Here is a 22430-nt window from a genome sequence, read left to right as displayed (position 1 = left end):
ATTAACTTCTTTACACCTATAACTAATGTAACACCTAAAGTCGAAAGAAAAATCCACACTTGTTAACACATCTCAGAAACAAATTTGAGGCACGTTATGACTTGATAATGGAAGTGAATACTATAAATTTCTTCTTTAGTACCTTCACTGCAATACAAGCTAAAAAACCCTGTTCATATTTTCTCATTCAAAGCAGACATTCCAGTACTAATTAAAATTATTATAACTTTGGGCTTACAGAACTTCAGTATCTGGAAAACAAGAAATCATATTTTGAGAAGCTTTGATGTATTTTATTTCAGAAAAAAATCTAGACAAAATACCTAGACAAATTAGAGAACTGGGCAATCACCAAACCATGTGAAGTTCAACAACGACAAGTGCCAGATTTTGCACCTGGGACACGGCAACCCTGGCTGTACGTACAGACTGGGGGACAAGATGCTAGAAAGCAGCTCTGCAGAGAACTATCTGGGGGTTCTGGTCAACGGCAAGTTGAACATGAGCCCAGTGTCCCTGGCAGCCAGGAGGGCAACTGTGTCCTGGGTGCGCCCAGCACAGCATTGCCAGCCACGCAGGGAGGGGATTGTCCTGCTCTGCTCTGCACTGCTGCGGCCTCACCTGGAGCACCGTGTGCAGCTCTGGGCGACACAGGATAAAAGAAGATATCAAACTACTGGAGAGCATCCAGAAGAGGCTACAAAGTTGGTCAAGGGTTTGGAGAGGAAGCCGTATGAGGAGCAGCTAAAGTCACTTGGTTTGTTCAGCCTGGGAGACTGAGGGGAGAGCTCATCGCAGTTACAGCTTCCTCACAAGGAGAGGAGGAGGGGCAGGCACTGCTCTCTTCTCTTTAGCGACCAACAACAGAATCCAAGGGAATGGCAGGAAGATGTGCCAGGGAGGTTCAGGTTGAACATTAGGAAAAGGTTCTTCACCCAGAGGGTGCTGGACACCGAACAGGCTCCCCAGGGAGGTGTCACAGCCCCAAGCCTGACAGTGTTCAAGAAGAGACTGAACAACACCCTCAGACACATGGTGTGAACTGTGGGGTTGTCACAGGCAGGGACAGGAGTTGGACTCAATGATCCTTGTGGGTCCCTTCCAAGTCAGGACGTTCTATGATTCTATAAGATACTTTCTACAAGCTCTGATAGTGGCAATCAAACACAGATTGGATCCATTCTCTAAGGCTCTGGCCAGATAATTTTGTACTGTCCTGTGCCTTTTGGTAAACGCAGTTTCAATCCAGACTGCTCAAGTTTGTTGGAAAAGAAAAAAAAACAATTAAGCGCAGGACAATTCCATTATCAATTTTAAGATGTCAACTCACCTTCAACAATCTTGCATCAATGTACATGGGAAAGGAGAGAAAAGAAAAATACAATTAGTCTTTGGAGTGCACCCCTGGTGTTACATACTAACACCAGATAAGCTCAGCAATTACAACAAAACAAGCAAAGAACTGAAGAACATCACTATGGAATTTGATTAAGAATGTTAAAAGTAGCAGTAAACCAGCTGCTCCTCTGAAAAGAAGCAGCTGCTTCTGGTTCTGCTCACACTGCTGCAAAGGGATGGAAACAGAGGCAGGTTCTGAACCACCTGAACACCCCCCGCCCCCTCCCCAGTTTATGTACCCTAGTTTGATTTAGGCTGGAGGAGATCCCTTCCCTCTTCCTCCCCAAACAGGCAAATTCAGGTGTGATGTCCATTAACACTTCAAATTACATTACCAGCTGCTGAAGAAAAAAAAAATAACCAAACCCAAACTCACTGTTCTCTTTGGTGGACCCGGAGCTGGGGCCAGGCAGATTCTGTCATGGGGTTCCAGGCCTCTCCTTGGCAAAGGCTGAGGAACAATCCCAGCAGAAGATACCCACAGACCAGTCCTGCTGCTTCTGGTTTGTATGGCAGCAGGGGCATCCTAAAACCCAGGTTATAAACTACACTGTGGTCTGGATCAAATACTACTCTAGCTTTAAAAATTGCACGGAAATAGTGGATTTTTTTAAGACTTCTTGGAGTAACAAACTGAAGTAGTTTGTACCATGGTCAGCCACAGTTGCACTTAGCATCTCTCTGACAGGAGAACCTTAAACTGATGCTGCAGCTAAGCTCTTCACCTCTGACATCTCTCCTTCACTTCTTATTTAAATCGTTGGCCTATGCCTTTGATTCATGTGGAATAGTTTCAGCTTCAAATTGCATCTACTTATATTACCTATGGCTGGTATATATTCTCTCCAAGTTTTGGAGCAACAAGCTATTTCAGATCACCCTCTTGCTATTGGCAAGTGCACCCACAGAGGAGCTCCTGTGCTGACCTGTAATGCATGGCTTGCAGGGACTGCCAAGCCAACTTTGAACTAAAACCGTATGCTTAAAGTCGGATTCTAAGAGGGAGCACAAGATACACCTAATTTAACCACAACATTTAGACAAGCATGCCAGTCACTACTCACCACAACAGAATCATTGTGAGTCAGATCGACGACTACAGGATCCGAAGATTCACATGTGAGATCTACTACTTCTTCACCAGCTTAAAAACAGAATGCTAGAATCAAGATCAGAGACCTTCTGCATGTTGCAACACAAGAGGAACAGCAGCTAAGCTCCTCGTGCATTTCTGTTGTATGACAACAGCTTGTGGGAAGTCCGCAGCAGCAGATTATTCATCTAACATGGTAAAACGTTTATCACACAGAACAAAACACGAATCATTTGTGACATAATCATCTTAGAGTACTGTGCTGTAAATGTTCCTGTCTTGTATGTCTTCCAGTCTTTCATAGTCAAATGCACAGAAAAAAATGAAAAAACCATATAATTACCTGGAGACCAACAGTTACATCTATTCTTTCCTAGGATTTCAGAAGGTAATTTACATAGCTATTTAGGAGGTCAAGGAGGCTTTGTAAAAATGTACTGACCAGTACTGGCTCTCCCTTCAGGGACATGGCACGAATAATGATGAACTTCTAATTATCTATTTAAAAACTTGAGAGTTCCCAAACATAGTCTGCCACTATCTGTAGTGGCAGCTGCAGTGACTCAATAACAACATTCAGGAAGCAACTGGACAATGCCCTGAGACACACGGTGTGAATTTTGGGGTTGTCCTATGCAGGGACAGGAGTTGGACTTGATGATCCTTGTGCCTCTCTTTCAACTCACAACATTCTATGTTTCTGTGAAATCCCAGCTCAGCAGACCAGACATTCAGATGTTTGAGCAGCACTTGAGTACCTTGCTCATCTATCACTTGTGGTGAACGTATTGCACCTCAGTAATAAATTCAAACAGGCAGGCTTGTTGTTTCTAGATGCCATACTAGAGGCTTTCTATAATCAGAGGTTTCCCTCCTTCCCAGCAAAGGGCCTAGAAACTGGCAAAACTGCACATTAAGTGGAATCCCAGTCCCTCCAGATGCAGTTTATGCTCTCACCAAGTATGAAAACAAGCTTACCACTTTCTTCAAGTTCTATTGGCTCTGCTTCTGAAGCCATTTCTGCGGTGGAAGCCATCACCCTGTTTCGCTTCCGAGCTTGCCTAGAATTAACTGCTCCTCCACGGCGCTTTCGTTGCGTCTAAGGAGAACAAAGCCTTAACATTTTCTTACAGACTAATGTGATGTGGCTCTCATCTTTGCAGCACCAACGAAACCACACGAGGGTACAAACACTACCCTGGCATGCTGTAATATGCATCCAGTGGTGGCGTGGGCCTAAACACATCACATCAAGGAAACGTCATCACCTCAGGTCTCTTACCAATTGGGTCACAAAGGAAAAACCTATTGTGATGTATTGTTTGCAAGCGGGAAGACTGGTTCACAGTTCTAGCATATGCTGGCTTCTAGCCAGCCATTGCAGTCAGTCTGAACCAGGGGTTTTGCTCACTTTGTAAACATTTCTGAACTATTCCTAGCACCTAGAGAGATCAAATATCTCAGGTATCACAGAATATGGAGTTATGTGAACTTTTAACGTGCTTGTGTTCCAGAATATTTACTACAAACTCTTAAAAACATTTGTATAGGTACCATGAACAACACGTTTTAACAATCTGGTTGGCACTGAGGAGTAAAACACTTACTGTGCTCATGGTGTTTCTTGATCTAAAACCACAGAAAACACCAGAGGTACGAATACAAAAAAAAATAATTGCAAGGAAGACCCAAGTATCAATTCCTTAGATTCCCTTTGGTAGCACACAGTCGAAAGTCCGGATTTCTCAGGGTCTGAGAATGATGCTCTTCCAAACCTACAAGAAAAGGGGAGAGATCACCCATCTGTAACGCTTGTTCTCTTCCATACACCCCCTCCCCAAGATTCCCATTCCTGGGTTTCTGTCCAAAGCTGGAGGGAAGTCCCAGGGTTTGGCATTTGAGCCTCACACACCTGCTGCTGGGCCTGAAGTCTCTGTCAATCTTATGCATTCCCTGAACTAAACACCAGAATAAGCCAGGTTGCCAGCAAACTAGAAAAATGCAAAGGAATCCCAAGGAAGTCTATCTGAAAAGCAAGGATTGACTCTCGATGCAATGTTTGTGTGTGGTACTGAAGTTCACAACTTAAAACTTTCTTATGTTGAAATTACTCTGTGTCCAACACACAATGAGGACCCGGGTGGAAGCAGCTGGGAGGGGGCAAACAAGTCAGCTAACTAGTTTTAGATGACAAGGCATTACCAATTAGTAGAAAGTGGGATGGAAAAGCACTGATGGTCCATCGTAACCTTGAATTAAGGGAAGCCTGACTGAATTATTTTTTTCTTATACTTACCCTCTGGATTTCTTACGTCATGAGTTTTCAAGCCCAAAGATATATTTATGCACAGTTTTAAGCAACACAAGATGTCGCTCATCCATTTTCTCCTACTTTCTTGTTTTAGAACTGGGACTGGATTGTGAAAGCTGAAGAGGCATAAAGAAAACATTGGCCTGACACCTGTTGAAGATGGTCACCTGACTAATAGGGATGAAGAAATAGTGGAGACATTGAACGCTTTTTTGTTTTTCCTCAGTCTTCAGTAAATACTGATAGAGCTTGGGCTGCCAGGTCCCCCGAGTTGGGAGAGCACAAGTGTGGGATCAGTGACTTTCCCCTTTGGGGACACCAACATTGTCAAGGACCACCTGTGTTAGCTGAACGCTCACAAGGCCATGGGGCCTGGTGGGATTCATCCCAGAACATGGAAAGAGCTGGCGGATGTCACGGTAGAACCCTTCTCCATCATCTCCCAAAGGTTTTGGAAGTCTGGGAGTCTGGTGACTGGAAGCTCTCCAGTGTCACTCCAGTTTACAGGAAGGGCGTGAGGGAAGACCCAGGAAAATACAGACCTGTTAATCCAACCTCAGTGCTCGGAAAAATTACGGAGAAGATCATGCTGGGTGCTACTGAAAGGTGTTTAAAGAATAATGCAATCATCATCAGGCACTGTCAACACAACAGAAAAGTCCTGTTCACCTAAGCTGATTTCCTTCTACTATAAGGCCACCTGCCTCGTGGATGAAGGAAAGGTGGTGGATGTAGTTTTCCTGGATTTTAGTGAGGCTTGGCATAGTGTCCCTCACAGCATCCTTCTGGACAAACCGTCCAGCTGTGGGACAAGCGGGTTCATGGTGCGCTGGGTGAAGAACTGGCTGGAGGGCCTCCAAATCAAAATCAACATGTTTTCTTTCTTTTTCCTTGGATCATCTGTTCCATGCCAGACTTAGTGATCAGTGAGCCCTCAGGCAGCTCCTCTGGCCACAGCAGATGAAATTTTCAGAACTGTTATGTATAACTCCCTCCCCAAATACGAACAATCAATTTTGATTGTTTTAAAAAAGATTTCTGCTATGCATAACAGCAAATGCTTTAAAAAAAATAACCTACACTTAAATGAATAGTATCTTCAGAGTTTTTCAACAAGATGTGAGCAAACAGCCTTATGTTCTCACCTGAGGTGTACAAGACCAAGGCTCAGAGTTCACTCCCTGACAGAGAAAGCCGGGAACTTTCAGTCTCCTGCATCTGCAGCACAGAACTCACCCAGGCAACCGTTTCCATAACATTCTGTGTCCAGGTAACGCCAGTTCTCCTTGCACACTCAGAAATTCTACAGAACACGTAACCTACAGCATCTGTTTCATTTCTTTGGAGAAGAAAAAAGGTGAGCTTTATGACTCAGTGTTCCTCCTCGGCCTCTCTCCAGCACGATGTTCCACCTGTGACACGAAACAGGTAACGTGAGCTTTGTCAATGTTTTAACAGCGGGGAGACACCCCAACACACTGCAGCTCTGGACACGAGGCTGCTCCACCTGCGGTTCCTGGGATCCCCCCCAGGATCCCACCTCAGCACCCCCAGTCCCCAGCAGGATTGTCCCCACCAGCCCCTCATCCCTCCCGTTCCAGCAGCACCTGCTCTTCTCCCTCGCACACACTGACCAAAAGAACTCAAAGGTCTGGGGATGAAGGATTCCCCCCCCCCAAAATGAACGAATACACTGTGATTGAAAGAACAAGCTCTTCTGATGGATCAAATCAATATTTTTATTTCCACCTGTTAGAAGAACAGTTTGCCTACCAGCAGAGTCCAACATAGATGGGACAGACAGACATGAATACAATTAAATACAGGGAAAAGTCAACTATATACAACAGGACAGACATTTACATAATGAAAACAAAATCTTTATATTACCTATCACTTGCCAATGTGAAGCAACACTGGAAATCAAATAGATTTGGGTTTCTTTTGGTTTTTTTTTTTTTTTTTTTCCCTAAAAAAGGTGTGTAAAGCAATTCAGTATTTTTCCATGTACTGAGCCTTGAAATTAATTTTCAGATGCACAAGATTTGTGGCACTGCACAGAGTACACAAAAGCTAAAAACTTTGTTAGATATTTTATAGTTTGTGGTATCTAAATTTTCATGAGCTCTATGTATTGAGACACAAACTATAAGGTGGTATTTACATGGAGGGAGTTGTGCAAAGTCCTTTTCGGCTATGGCTAGTGCACGGGGAAAGACGCACAGATCTGTGACTCGCCCTCAGCCCCAGAGGTAAATCCCTTACATCATCTTCTTGTTGTCCCTCTCATACAGTACCCAAGGAAATCTGGCCATCATTATTTCCTTGTTTTGTTTTGTTTTTAAGCTGTTGAGAGAAAGCTGTTTCTGTGGCCCTTAAATATCTTCACAGTTTTAATGCTGGGCTGCTTCTCTTGATGCAATTAAAGCTTCAAGCAATCTGTAGCACTGCTTCATCGTTTCTATGGTTTTTTGGGACCCAAATTCCAGCCGTTGTTGTCACCGCATCACCCTAAGGCTGCTGTAGTCCTTGCTCGTAGTTTGTATTACCAGTGGGAACACACAGGAGCTAAGGGTGTGTAACTTTTTAGTAGTTACCATATTGCCACAATGCAGAAACTGCACACTCCTGATAACGGGGCTGAACCAAAGCCACTCCGAACCAGGGCAGGGAAGAAACTGCATTACTGCAGCTCACCTTTATGGAACAAACCTCTGTATTGCTACATCCAAATCCACCCCTAAACATCCTAATAAAATGCACTTCATTTTCAGGTTGAAATCTTCAATACAGAACTTGAGTCAGCTAATTAGAACAGCTGCTTTAATTAAAGGCTTCCTACAGATGCCTATGATAGGTTAGAAAGACACAACAGATACCAACATTAACTGAACGCGTCCTACAGTTGTGTTGCACTCTGATAATTGACCAATCGCCAAAAGGTGTTTGAAGTTTAACTTTTGACTTTTTTTATTTTTAATTGACCAAATTTCAACCTTCATAGATGCAACTACTGCATATATGGGTCAGAAAAATACTGATTTTAATAATCTCATCTACTTTTACTTACTATAATCCTTTTTTATTAGCTCATCTGGGATTCCACATCAGCTTGCAGAGTTCAGCTGTAACAGGTTTAGAGCAGACATCTGTACCTCAAAAGTGATCAGATAACAGTGCACAAACCTGGGTATTCCTGCCTTACTTCAACAGAGGAATGCTTTCTCCTGCGACATGAATCTGACTTCTTTTAAAAACCACACATTTAAAGCAAACTGGACAACCCTCAGGGCAAGGGAAATGAAAATTCTCTCTCACAAAGCTGCCAAGCCAAGATTGCTACCAAACATCTTGTAAAGCCCCCACTTCCTAAATCCACAGGGACACAATTGTTTGTTCGTCCTGTGCACCAGGCTACAACCACTCAGGTGTCAGTAAAACAGCTGAAGGGAACAGCGAAGGGAACGTACAGAACTTTAAGCATTACGCTGGGTACACTGGATACAGTAAGAAGATCTGTAGGTAGTTTGGTATTCAGCTGACAAGAGGAAAGCACACAATTTGCTTCTTATTCACCACTAGCAAGCCTAGAGAAGATGATATTCTCCTTAGTTATCAGGAGAGAGCGCAATAGAACAGTTAACCCAAGAGACCATCTCATCACCTTAGGAAAGAAATTCAGTGTTGTGATTCAAATAAAGGAATTCTTGGCAGTTAAAACATTCAAAGAAGTATTTGCACTTTGTACATGTTGCAATTTGTCTACATCAGATCTCATGGAGTTCATAAAGAAAACTACATGTTCAAGCCTTCTGCTTAAAAAACCTGATTGCTGGTTAACAGCAGGTTAGTTTATTGCATTACCCTGGTTGTCAACTTCAATATTGAGTTATGATAAAACAAACCCTTGTCACAGAACTTATTCTACTCGGGCAAAGATGGCAGAGCAGAAAGCAATATTGCCATGAGCTTCTTACAGGATAAAAGCAAAAGTGTAAGGAAATGGCAGATTGTTCATCTATATTTTGAAAGGTAACTGTTCCATATCCACATGGAAAGGCAGGAATAATTTAAAGAGTAAGAAATAACAAAATATTCAGATCCCTCTTATTTAAGCATTAAAAAAGTAGAAGGAAATGGACTAGCTGCTTCTTTTCTGACATAGGCTGCTGTTCGAGTTTAGAGGCAGTCCTAAATTTAACATTTTAACCAGGGACATAAGAAGAAGCAGCTTGGACCATAAAAAAAGCTGTCTATGTATGTACAAGTTATTCTCCAAAAATCAGTTTTATTTGGATGTGTGCACAACCTGCTGTTCTTTAAGTCTTCAGAGCACTGAAAACATGACATTTTCTCCCAAAATCTAGTTGAGTCTGTCCTGAGAAACAAAAGAACTCATATATAAATGGGATGATATTGTCTGTGAGTGAGTTTCTTCCTGCAGGTTGGGCAGGAGTTGGCATTCCTAAGGGAATCACGGAGGCACTGGCTGCAGAAGACGTGGCCGCATTTGGTCGACACAATCAGTCGTCCGCTTTGCACAATCTGGAAGAAAAGAAACCACAACTGGTATCTGGAGGAGAGAATTCAACATCGCTGCTCTGTTGGCACCAGGCAAACAGGGCCTGGAGTATCTGGAATCAGCACATTGCTACTTCAGTGATAAGGAACCCAAAGATCTCTCAGGGCCGTCTTGGGAAGTGTTCCTCCCAGGACACACACCACTAAGAGATGACTGTGAGTTCCAGTCTGGTTTCACCCTCAGTCCAAGGTGTGTGCTCCAAGGCAGCTGTCTGCAGCACCCGCAGAACCCGACAGCGTCGCGCAGCTCACCCTGCGCCCCGTCCTCCCTCCGACAAAACAGAAACGATGCCAACGCGTGGATCCTCACCTCGGAGTAGCCGTCCATGCAGATGGGACAGCTGACGGTACCAGACGGCCTTGCGGGAGAGAGAACAGAACCAGAAAGAACAGGCACCGTTAATTTCACTGTGCACTGAGGGTCACCGATACCCAGAATGTCACGTAGCCACCCACCTGCACAGACCAGCCTGTGCAGTACCCGTATGGCAGTATTAATCTTCAACGGGTCAGTAGGAGCTTTGTAACAAAAGCACCTGCCTGTCCTTTGGAAACTATTCAGTCTAGAAGTGAAAGAGGCTGCCGGAACTTAAAACATCCCTATTGTAATTGAGCAACATCTCAGCCCAGTAACATATTCCTTCCAAGAACGCTTTCCTTAAACAATGAAGGGTAGTTACACACTATCATGAAAAAATATTCAGAAATAAATTTCTAGTTCAGAGATGGAAAGACCGACTTGGTGGCTGTCACCAAACTGTGATTACAGGTGTTCCTTTCCTCAATTCAGCCTCCAAGACAGCTGTACTGCACACGCACTTACTAACAGCACAGATATTTGTGTAAGGAATATGTAATACTGTAAGTGCTGAGCCATATACTCTATCAGAAAGATAATTTATTTACAAATTAATCTCTATTTTAAATGAGCACAGTAAGCTGCTTTTATAATTGTAGAATCATTTTAGTTGGAAGAAACCCTCAGGATCAGAGTCCAACTATAACCTAAATCCAGCACTAAACCATGTCCCTAAGAACCTCATCTAAACACATTTTAAACACTGTCTTTACCATAAACATTTGGCTTTGTTACATCACTGCCCATGCTGAGCAACACTTTGTAATTTATTAATTAAACAGGAATAAAAAGCATGAAATATCCTTTATCCCATGGACTTAAATTGAAGCAGTGAGCACTAACATCGACCCCTAGTTTCAGGTACATAATTTAACTCATTTAATTCTCCCATTTTTACTACTCAAATTCTTTATGCAGCTGTAATACCAACCCGTAATTAATTACAATTTATGATAACTTTCATATAAGCACAACTAGTATAACACTACAGAGTAAGATCTTTGTGTTAATGTTGAATTCTGCAGCACCGAGCTATTTCAGCCTTACTGAAACAGAGCCCGAGAGCACATTCTTTAACAGCGGAGCCTGAGAACAAATGAACTAAACAGTAACATTTTACAGTAACTGATTGGTGGGATTTATTCACCAACATACTCAACCAAAATAAAAAAAAAATCTACAAATCCACTGGCAAAATGCACTACGTTTTAGAACAGTATAAGCTCTTTAGGTGGCATATTTAAGACACAACACCCAAAATTTCCATACTTAAGTTCTCTCCTACATTGCCTTCCAGTAAGCTAAAAAGCTGAAAGCACACTAGATTTATTAAAACCTGTTTTTTTTCCCCCAAACTACTTTACAAAAACCTTTATACTACACTTGTCATGTTCTTTGTCCTCCTTGGTCACACGGACATCTGATTTCATTTTATTAGTCTAATACATTGCTGCTTTTTTAACATAAGGGAGTGCTCCTACAGCAGGAGTTCGCTGTTTCTTCACAGAATGGGGTCTTCAATGTGCAGGCACCTGACCCGAACAGTGAGATCACCATCTCACATGCAAACATATTGGAACTTCATGACATACACGGGACAGAACAAAAACGGGTCATTACTGCCCCAACCACCTTGCAAGAACACCTTTGGAAGAAGGGTTACCACTGTGAGAAAGAGAGGCAGTTAATTGGCACAGTGCGTAAAAAAGCTGCGAATGAATAATAGCTCTTACTGGAATTTGCCAGGTTGCTGTCTGCTGGTCTTGTCATATCAAACTTCATCGACACCAATTAATATGTTTCTATATCTAACATCACTACTAGAGCTTTGCGTGAAAAGTAAACACAATGCATTCTGAGCTATGGCCTGTGACTAATCCTCCCTCCTTGCCATACTCCCATATTCATCTTCAACACTGTACACAAAGATGTACATCTGTCTCGGGCCGACGTTTTATACTGAAGTGCAAATGGCATTACTTGGTCATCGTGTGAAATGTGGTACTTGTTCAAAGAGGGAACTAACTAGAATAAGTTAAGACAGCAAAGATAAACGAGGTTATAGCAATATACCTTAGTCCTGCATGTATCAGAAAAGCAGAACTGAATATCTGCTAAGTCACACGGCATACATACTTTGAACTTGCAGTTTCATCTTCTAGTGGTCCCAGCTCTTGAGACACTTTATCTGTCACATAAACATCATTATCTCTTGTTTCATCTTCATCATCGCTACTCAGTACACAGCTGTCCGACTGTCGCTGGCTTCTTAGTCTAAGATTTCTCCTTTGTCGTTGATTCTCTGTAATTTAATTTTGGTAAGTTAGATATAATATATATATATCCCTGGAACGCATTATAAACAGTCTGTAACAGTTCATATTTTAAATGAACCATATTCAGCTGGGTTAAGACCAAGCTTAAACAAATTCCTAAATATTAAGGCTGAATATTTCCAGACATTGGGAATATTCTGCTACATAGACAAAATATTTGCTTTATTCGCCCTACAAGTAGTCAAAACATCTTAAAGATTCTCAGTGTCATAGGTTTCATACAGTTACACTCCCTGTGAATAAGTCTCCCCTATAAAGGGAAGCTACCTCTCCCAATCCTTACTAACACAGAATACTCCCATCCCGTGTTGAGGAATTGCAACAATTGCTGTGTGAAATGAGAGGATTGAAGTTTCCAAGTAACATGGCAAGGTAGCACACACACAACAAAAAGTCCTGGTAAAACACTGAGTACTTTGTTCAGAAAGTTTCAGAAATGATGGAAGAGATGCTTAAATCTAATAAAGTAAATCATGGAGCTGCTGTTGTTCCTCACTGCTCTATCCAGGTACGATGCTAAACTGTTCACTCTTTTTGTCTGTGTTAAACCAAACCTCCCCATTCAAAGCAGTTTCTTTAAAACAAGTCTTTTTAAGAACAGTACTTGAAAAATCACAAAAATATTTGAAGTACTGTCTCCTTTGACTTCTTCATCATCTTCCTCCTGAGTTAAGGTAACTTGAAAATGGAGTTATATTGCCCAAGATAACAGGAGATTAAAAAATTAATTGCCTGGTCTTAAACATCCCAAGGTTAAAGAATTGCTGTTTGATTTTCAACGATTAGAAACCACATGCAATAATTATCTCTGCAACTTCAGCGTATATGTAACAACAATCAAGCACTAATCAATTAAATTTACAAAAATAGCCACAATACTAAAGTTCCTTCCTGCATAAGTATTCAGCTACAACTTCTACTGCAAGTATTTTTAATTTGCCCTTGCTTCATTCAGAGCACAGACTAGATTACGTTTTAAGTAAGCAGCTAACAACATACATCTCATATTATAATCAGAACAAGATCTGAAAGCTGTGAAGGATTAACTTCTTTACACCTATAACTAATGTAACACCCAAAGTCGAAAGAAAAATCCACACTTGTTAACACATCTCAGAAACAAATTTGAGGCATGTTAGGACTTGATAATGGAAGTGAATACTATAAATTTCTTCTTTAGTATCTTCACTGCAATACAAGCTAAAAACCCTGTTCATATTTTCTCATTCAAAGCAGACATTCCAGTACTAATTAAAATTATTATAACTTTGGGCTTACAGAACTTCAGTATCTGGAAAACAAGAAATCATATTTTGAGGAGCTTCGATGTATTTTATTTCAGAAAAAATCTAGACAAAATACCTAGACAAATTAGAGAACTGGGCAATCACCAACCATGTGAAGTTCAACAACGACAAGTGCCAGATTTTGCACCTGGGACACGGCAACCCTGGCTGTACGTACAGACTGGGGGACAAGATGCTAGAAAGCAGCTCTGCAGAGAACTATCTGGGGGTTCTGGTCAACGGCAAGTTGAACATGAGCCCAGTGTCCCTGGCAGCCAGGAGGGCAACTGTGTCCTGGGTGCGTCCAGCACAGCATGGCCAGCCACGCAGGGAGGGGATTGTCCTGCTCTGCTCTGCACTGTTGCGGCCTCACCTGGAGCACCGTGTGCAGCTCTGGGCGACACAGGATAAAAGAAGATATCAAACTACTGGAGAGCATCCAGAAGAGGCTACAAAGTTGGTCAAGGGTTTGGAGAGGAAGCCATATGAGGAGCAGCTAAAGTCACTTGGTTTGTTCAGCCTGGGAGACTGAGGGGAGAGCTCATCGCAGTTACAGCTTCCTCACAAGGAGAGGAGGAGGGGCAGGCACTGCTCTCTTCTCTTTAGCGACCAACAACAGAACCCAAGGGAATGGCAGGAACATGTGCCAGGGAGGTTCAGGTTGAACATTAGGAAAAGGTTCTTCACCCAGAGGGTGCTGGAGCACTGGAACAGGCTCCCCAGGGAGGTGTCACAGCCCCAAGGCTGACAGTGTTCAAGAAGAGACTGAACAACACCCTCAGACACATGGTGTGAACTGTGGGGTTGTCACAGGCAGGGACAGCAGTTGGACTCAATGATCCTTGTGGGTCCCTTCCAAGTCAGGACATTCTATGATTCTATAAGATACTTTCTACAAGCTCTGATAGTGGCAATCAAACACAGATTGGATCCATTCTCTAAGGCTCTGGCCAGATAATTCTGTACTGTCCTGTGCCTTTTGGTAAACGCAGTTTCAATCCAGACTGCTCAAGTTTGTTGGAAAAGAAAAAAAACAATTACGCGTAGGACAATTCCATTATCAATTTTAAGATGTCAACTCACCTTCAACAATCTTGCATCAATGTACATGGGAAAGGAGAGAAAAGAAAAATACAATTAGCCTTTGGAGTGCACCCCTGGTGTTACATACTAACACCAGATAAGCTCTGCAATTACAACAAAACAAGCAAAGAACTGAAGAACATCACTATGGAATTTGATTAAGAATGTGAAAAGTAGCAGTAAACAAGCTGCTCCTCTGAAAAGAAGCAGCTGCTTCTGGTTCTGCTCACACTCCTGCAAAGGGATGGAAACAGAGGCAGGTTCTGAACCACCTGAACACCCCCCGCCCCCTCCCCAGTTTATGTACCCTAGTTTGATTTAGGCTGGAGGAGATCCCTTCCCTCTTCCTCCCCAAACAGGCAAATTCAGGTGTGATGTCCATTAACACTTCAAATTACATTACCAGCTGCTGAAGAAAAAAAAAATAACCAAACCCAAACTCGCTGTTCTCTTTGGTGGACCCGGAGCTGGGGCCAGGCAGATTCTGTCATGAGGTTCCAGGCCTCTCCTTGGCAAAGGCTGAGGAACAATCCCAGCAGAAGATACCCACAGACCAGTCCTGCTGCTTCTGGTTTGTATGGCAGCAGGGGCATCTTAAAACCCAGGTTATAAACTACACTGTGGTCTGGATCAAATACTACTCTAGCTTTAAAAATTGCAGGTAAATAGTGGATTTTTTTAAGACTTCTTGGAGTAACAAACTGAAGTAGTTTGTACCATGGTCAGCCACAGTTGCACTTAGCATCTCTCTGACAGGAGAACCTTAAACTGATGCTGCAGCTAAGCTCTTCACCTCTGACATCTCTCCTTCACTTCTTATTTAAATCGTTGGCCTATGCCTTTGATTCATGTGGAATAGTTTCAGCTTCAAAATTGCATCTACTTATATTACCTATGGCTGGTATATATTCTCTCCAAGTTTTGGAGCAACAAGCTATTTCAGATCACCCTCTTGCTATTGGCAAGTGCACCCACAGAGGAGCTCCTGTGCTGACCTGTAATGCATGGCTTGCAGGGACTGCCAAGCCAACTTTGAACTAAAACCGTATGCTTAAAGTCGGATTCTAAGAGGGAGCACAAGATACACCTAATTTAACCACAACATTTAGACAAGCATGCCAGTCACTACTCACCACAACAGAATCATTGTGAGTCAGATCGACGACTACAGGATCCGAAGATTCACATGTGAGATCTACTACTTCTTCACCAGCTTAAAAACAGAATGCTAGAATCAAGATCAGAGACCTTCTGCATGTTGCAACACAAGAGGAACAGCAGCTAAGCTCCTCGTGCATTTCTGTTGTATGACAACAGCTTGTGGGAAGTCCGCAGCAGTAGATTATTCATCTAACATGGTAAAATGTTTATCACACAGAACAAAACACGAATCATTTGTGACATAATCATCTTAGAGTACTGTGCTGTAAATGTTCCTGTCTTGTATGTCTTCCAGTCTTTCATAGTCAAATGCACAGAAAAAAATGAAAAAAACATATAATTACCTGGAGACCAACAGTTACATCTATTCTTTCCTAGGATTTCAGAAGGTAATTTACATAGCTATTTAGGAGGTCAAGGAGGCTTTGTAAAAATGTACTGACCAGTACTGGCTCTCCCTTCAGGGACATGGCACGAATAATGATGAACTTCTAATTATCTATTTAAAAACTTGAGAGTTCCCAAACATAGTCTGCCACTATCTGTAGTGGCAGCTGCAGTGACTCAATAACAACATTCAGGAAGCAACTGGACAATGCCCTGAGACACACGGTGTGAATTTTGGGGTTGTCCTATGCAGGGACAGGAGTTGGACTTGATGATCCTTGTGCCTCTCTTTCAACTCACAACATTCTATGTTTCTGTGAAATCCCAGCTCAGCAGACCAGACATTCAGATGTTTGAGCAGCACTTGAGTACCTTTCTTACCCAGCTCATCTATCACTTGTGGTGAACGTATTGCACCTCAGTAATAAATTCAAACAGGCAGGCTTGTTGTTTCTAGATGCCATACTAGAGGCTTTCTATAATCAGAGGTTTCCCTCCTTCCCAGCAAAGGGCCTAGAAACTGGCAAAACTGCACATTAAGTGGAATCCCAGTCCCTCCAGATGCAGTTTATGCTCTCACCAAGTATGAAAACAAGCTTACCACTTTCTTCAAGTTCTATTGGCTCTGCTTCTGAAGCCATTTCTGCGGTGGAAGCCATCACCCTGTTTCGCTTCCGAGCTTGCCTAGAATTAACTGCTCCTCCACGGCGCTTTCGTTGCGTCTAAGGAGAACAAAGCCTTAACATTTTCTTACAGACTAATGTGATGTGGCTCTCATCTTTGCAGCACCAACGAAACCACACGAGGATACAAACACTACCTTGGCATGCTGTAATATGCATCCAGTGGTGGCGTGGGCCTAAACACATCACATCAAGGAAACGTCATCACCTCAGGTCTCTTACCAATTGGGTCACAAAGGAAAAACCTATTGTGATGTATTGTTTGCAAGCGGGAAGACTGGTTCACAGTTCTAGCATATGCTGGCTTCTAGCCAGCCATTGCAGTCAGTCTGAACCAGGGGTTTTGCTCACTTTGTAAACATTTCTGAACTATTCCTAGCACCTAGAGAGATCAAAAATCTCAGGTATCACAGAATATGGAGTTATGTGAACTTTTAACGTGCTTGTGTTCCAGAATATTTACTACAAACTCTTAAAAACATTTGTATAGGTACCATGAACAACACGTTTTAACAATCTGGTTGGCACTGAGGAGTAAAACACTTACTGTGCTCATGGTGTTTCTTGATCTAAAACCACAGAAAACACCAGAGGTAGGAATAAAAAAAAAAAATAATTGCAAGGAAGCCCCAAGTATCAATTCCTTAGATTCCCTTTGGTAGCACACAGTCGAAAGTCCGGATTTCTCAGGGTCTGAGAATGATGCTCTTCCAAATCTACAAGAAAAGGAAAGAAAAGATCACCCATCTGTAACGCTTATTCTCTTCCATACACCCCCTCCCCAAGATTCCCATTCCTGGGTTTCTGTCCAAAGCTGGAGGGAAGTCCCAGGGTTTGGCATTTGAGCCTTGGACACCTGCTGCTGGGCCTGAAGTCTCTGTCAATCTTATGCATTCCCTGAACTAAACACCAGAATAAGCCAGGTTGCCAGCAAACTAGAAAAATGCAAAGGAATCCCAAGGAAGTTTAACTGAAAAGCAATGACTGACTCTCAATGCAACGTTTGTGTGTGGGAGGAATCACTGGGAATTGTGTCATAAGCAGCCATCTTCAGCAAACAAAAAAATGCAGATGATCAGTTCTGACCTCCAGCCCATCTCCAGATTCTAACAGGCAGGAGGTGAACAGCTTGAGAGGAATCCAAAGCAAGCGGAGCAGAGACATTTCAGTTTAGAAACCCTCACAGATCCGCTAGAGAAAATGAGTTTACCATAGTTACCCTGTAGTAACTGTAGGTGTGCCTGCTCCTACCCATCAGACAGCTAACTGCTTCCGTGGGAGGAGATGAAAAACACAGGGGCCCTTATGAGCAGCTGACATGGTACCAAAGTTCCCATCTGAAACTTACTCATGGTACAATTATCACGTGTCCAACACATGATGAGGAGCTGGGGCTGGAGAGACTGGAGGGACCAGGAAAAAAAACCAAACCAAGACAATTACGTTAAACAAGAACTGCAGAACTGTGTTCCCAATAATGACTTTGATCTACGCTGCAAATACCACACACATGTGGTTAAGCTGTTCTCAGACTAAGAAACACAGAGACCATGCAGCAGGATGGAACAGCACTGGTAGTCCATCATGATCTTGAGTTAAAGGAAACCTGACCGATTTTCTTCCTCTTAAACCTTCTCCCTGTATTTCTTAAATCACTTATTCTCTTAAGAGATCCATTAGCACTGAAATATTGTATTATTAGCTTGAAAAAAATCCTTACACTAAATCTGGTGCTTTTACCAAATTCAAAGATATATTTATGCACATTTTTAAGCAACACAATATGTCACTCATGCATATTCTCATTTTAAACTGGCACTGGATTGCAAAAACCAAAACGAAAGTCAACTCTTTTTCTTTGTTTGTTACTTGGACCTCTTGCTGTATGCCAGACTTAAAAATCAGTGAGTCCACAGGCAGATTCTGGTCACAGAAGATGAAGTTTTCAGACCTGTTAAGCATAACTCCCTGTCCCAATACAAACCCAACCAGTTTTGATAGTTCTAAAATTTAAGATGTTTTTTTCTAAGCACCTTGGATGACTCCAATCATAAAATGTTGCACAAATTCTCTCTGGCCACGAGTGGGTTAAGTACCAAAGATGAGCTATCAGAGAAAAAAAAAAAATAGAAAAAAAAAATCCCAAACAAATGAGTACACTTATATTTGAAAATTATGATGAAAAGAAACTGAAGGTAATATACAATAGACCTGTCATGCCAAGACCACCTTACCCATGTTAAATACACACCACTTTACCAAGGAACAGATTATCTATAGGATTACTACGGCATGTCTCAGAGGATCTAATATCAGACCTCAGAGGCAACACAGGCAAGAGACTCTTCTTGAACTCAGTGACAGAGAGCACCAGTGGTACTGAGATGGTTTAATTTTCAGAATCTCACAACATCAGCAGTAGGCTTTCCTTATACTTAATCCAGAGAGTATACATAAGGCACAAATATTCTAGATGTAATGGCTCATGTCTTCACATCTTCAGAAGCTTCTTCTGAAGAAAAAAGTTGAGAATGGATAGCCATAGGGAGGCTCATCACTGTTAAACCACCCTCATAGGTATGTTTGTCAGTATCAACATGATCCAGCCCAGGAGTCATATTTATAAAGAAAATAAGACTGCTGGAATTTATTAAATCTATGTTAGGAGTCTGACGATCCAGAAACATTTTTTTGTAAGAACAAACATCCTCTGTGGGGTTGTACATTTCTATACATTATTGGCTTACATGGGAAACTTAATAGAAACTTAATTACCTGTACAGTAAGAATGGGTAGCAAAAATAAAGCAAAGCTTACTTTCTTGAACATACCATAGACCAAGTTTGCACAACAACAGAAGTAGACAGAAAAATGCTGAGTTTTGCAGTTTTGGAGACATACTCATCAATAAGAATTCCTGTAAGATTTCCAAAACCTCAGGACCACTTGATTTAATGTGATTTATTATATAGGTCTGGGTAGCCCAAGTTAAGCTATGAGGTCTATATGCTCTTCCTCCAGCAGTCACTATGAAATCCAGCACCAAAACTCCCAGGACTGGAAAACACAAATACAATTACTGCATCAACCTCCGCCCTCAGCCCATAAGCATCAGGTAACTCCAGCTAAAGCTGTCAGCTCATCTGTTAGACCTGTAGAAAGATGCATTCAGACAAACTTCTACAATTAAGATTTTTTTTTAAGGGTTAAAAAATGACTTTTTAAATATGAAAACTTAGCCGATCATCTTAGCAAGCCAATGAATACTTTTAACTTTCACAGACTTTTTATTGCATTACTGCAGGACCATTCTATACCAGAACAGCCACTCCCCTTCCTCTCATACAGAGCTCTGCACAGGGAGATTTTTTTTCCTGTCATTTAGCTCTCCCAAGGGCTTAAGCAGCGTTGTCCTCATAACAACAAAATTCGAGGTTTATTCTAGCTAACTCACTAGCATTTTAAGGACTATATCACCAACCTTCCTATGTACAGGTAGATACTTGGAAATAAAATAAAGTTAAATTCATCTAAATTAAGAATGTTCACACAATGAGAAAAGAATACTGATTTCTATATTTATAATTTAACTCTCCTGTTAAATGTTTTCCTCTATTAAAAAGTTAACTTTTTCCTGAGTTCAAGTTGACCTAATTTAACATATTTGAATTACAATTCTAAAAGATTGGATTACCTACACAACATAAACTGAAAATTTTTCTTACATCACTCTGAAAACAGTCTTGGTCACTTACATGCTCAGCATGAATTGAGGCAAATTAGCTTAAGCAAGAAGTAGACATTTCTATCATGTCTCACTAACACAAACAAGTTATTTATTAATCATGCTAAATATTACATATACACTAAAGCAACTACTTGAAGAAAGCAATGATGTCAGTCTAAATGTTTGGTGTGCGCAAGGCAAAGGTGACAAAAACAGTATATATTGTATTTGTCAAAACGAGATATGCTACGCCTTTAAGAGCTTGCTTCTCATTTCTACTCTTAGGAACCCTCTCTACATCACTAAAAACAGGAAACACAGTATCAAAGACGAAAGCACATATAAAATTTTTTCTGTGGTCAGAAGATGCATGTACAAAGTGCCAGGGAACAGTAACGTGCCATTTCACTCTTTCAAAATTTTCCCATCATTTTATTTCCAGTACCTTTAAAGATGCCCTCATTTTTTCAGAAGCACTACTGTAGCTTCAGTGAAAACAGATGCTGAGTCTATTGTGTTTAACCCAAACTAGGTCAAGCAGTCCCATACTACAAAAGCTTTGTGAGAGGCACTATAAAGAGCAAAGACGAGAGATAAACAACCTACCAGAGACATAGACTAGCCTACCTGCTTTAAGCAGTCAGATACATTTACAGACAAATAAGACTTAATACGAATAAGTTTATGAGCAGCGTAACAAAAAAGCACCACCAAACCAAGGAAGCTAAAAAAACATCCAGAGTACAAAACACTGAAAACTTTCAGCTGGCCAGATGTTCTGTTTCAGAAACAACAAAAAAGACAAAGACTGCCCAGAAGAAAAGCTCCTCATCGCTCTTGTGTGCAGAATTTTCTCTGTCGGGCTGCAGCTTACTCTCAATAGTCCCAAAATGAAATACAGAAGAAAAGGAAAAGAAGTTCAGTGTTTTCCACGTCCTGCAACGGAGCCGTAGGGGAGCGCTGAGGCAGGGCAGAGGCGTCCCCTCCGCTCCCGCTGTCACACAACACGGTAGGACAGACAAACAACCCCGCACAGCGACACGAACTGCAGGTGCTGACCCCCCTGTGCTCCCTCGTCGCCTCCTTCCCTGCGCTTATCTCTCTGCCACTTCAGGACGGAACGGCCCCCGCAGCGAACCCAGTTCATGACCCAGCCAGCACCCCAGGAGGCCGCGCAGCCCGGCGGGTCCCGCTTTCGAGGGAACGCGGGCGGAGAACAGCCGTGGAGCAGCCGGAGGCCGAGCCGGCCCCGCACCCCGCCCGCCCGGCGGGAAAGGGACAGGACCCGCGGGCAGTGGAGGCCGGGGCCGGCCCCGAGAGCCGGGCAGCGCCGCTCGCAGGCCCCGGAGCCCCTCAAAATAACAAATAAAACCAAACCCCCGGTTGGGGCGGGGGGAGGCGGACACGCCGCACGGCTCCTCAGGCGGAGGGGGACGGGGGGGCCCCTCAGGGCCGCCACAGCGGCGGGCAGGGCCGCGCCCGGGGGAAGGGGCTCCGGCCACCGTCCCCGCCCCGGAGAAGGCAGCAGCCCCGGAGAAGGCAGCAGCCCCGCACCGGCGGAACAAGCCCCGTCACCCCCCGCTCCCCTCAGCGCCAGCCCGCCCCTCCCCCGCCGCGGCCGGGCGCGGCTGCCCTGTGCCTGTCCCTGACCTACCGCCCACTGCCCCGAGCGCCTCGGAGGGGCAGAGCAAGCGGGGCGGGCCCCGGGGCGCCGATGCCGTTCCCGGGCGCCTCTCCCACCTCCACGTCGGAGCCCCCGGCCTGCAGCACTCACCCGCGACACCCGGCCCGGCAGCGGCGTACGACAACGCCCGCCTCCTCTCTCCCGCCATTGGAGGGGCCGCGAGCCGCCGGAGCGCGGAATGGCCGCCGCGCACGTCAATCAGGAAGCTGTGCGGCACGCGGCCCCGCCTCTGATCCGGCCCCGGGGTGTCCTGGGGGTTGTAGTTTCCAGCGGCGGGGGCGGAGCGGGGCGGGCCTGCTGCCCCCTCATGGCGGCCCGGGGGCCAATGGTATCCTGAGATGT

The 22430-nt window shown here is 43.3% G+C and overlaps 2 protein-coding genes across 2 annotated transcripts; both read right to left on the bottom strand.

Moving 5' to 3' along the window:
• Nucleotides 1-970: 970 nt before the first annotated feature.
• LOC139827970 (E3 ubiquitin-protein ligase RNF4-like) lies at nt 971-22253 on the bottom strand. Its single transcript, XM_071808493.1, has 5 exons — nt 22179-22253; nt 4099-4266; nt 3470-3590; nt 2463-2542; nt 971-1924 (listed from the first exon to the last, which is right to left on the bottom strand). The coding sequence occupies exons 2-5, from the start codon at nt 4105-4107 to the stop codon at nt 1730-1732; spliced, it is 405 nt and encodes a 134-aa protein (XP_071664594.1). The 5' UTR covers nt 4108-4266; nt 22179-22253; the 3' UTR covers nt 971-1729.
• On the bottom strand, nt 6518-22193 carry LOC136101023 (E3 ubiquitin-protein ligase RNF4). Its single transcript, XM_065836750.2, has 8 exons — nt 22059-22193; nt 17225-17393; nt 16596-16716; nt 15580-15659; nt 14447-14456; nt 11878-12043; nt 9694-9742; nt 6518-9347 (listed from the first exon to the last, which is right to left on the bottom strand). The coding sequence occupies exons 2-8, from the start codon at nt 17231-17233 to the stop codon at nt 9198-9200; spliced, it is 585 nt and encodes a 194-aa protein (XP_065692822.1). The 5' UTR covers nt 17234-17393; nt 22059-22193; the 3' UTR covers nt 6518-9197.
• Nucleotides 22254-22430: the final 177 nt, after the last annotated feature.

The sequence above is a fragment of the Patagioenas fasciata genome, chromosome 4 (assembly GCF_037038585.1).
Source record: "Patagioenas fasciata isolate bPatFas1 chromosome 4, bPatFas1.hap1, whole genome shotgun sequence".
Lineage (NCBI taxonomy): Eukaryota > Metazoa > Chordata > Aves > Columbiformes > Columbidae > Patagioenas > Patagioenas fasciata.
The sequence above is the reverse complement of the archived record's forward strand: the minus strand, read 5'-3'. Positions and strand labels throughout refer to the sequence as shown.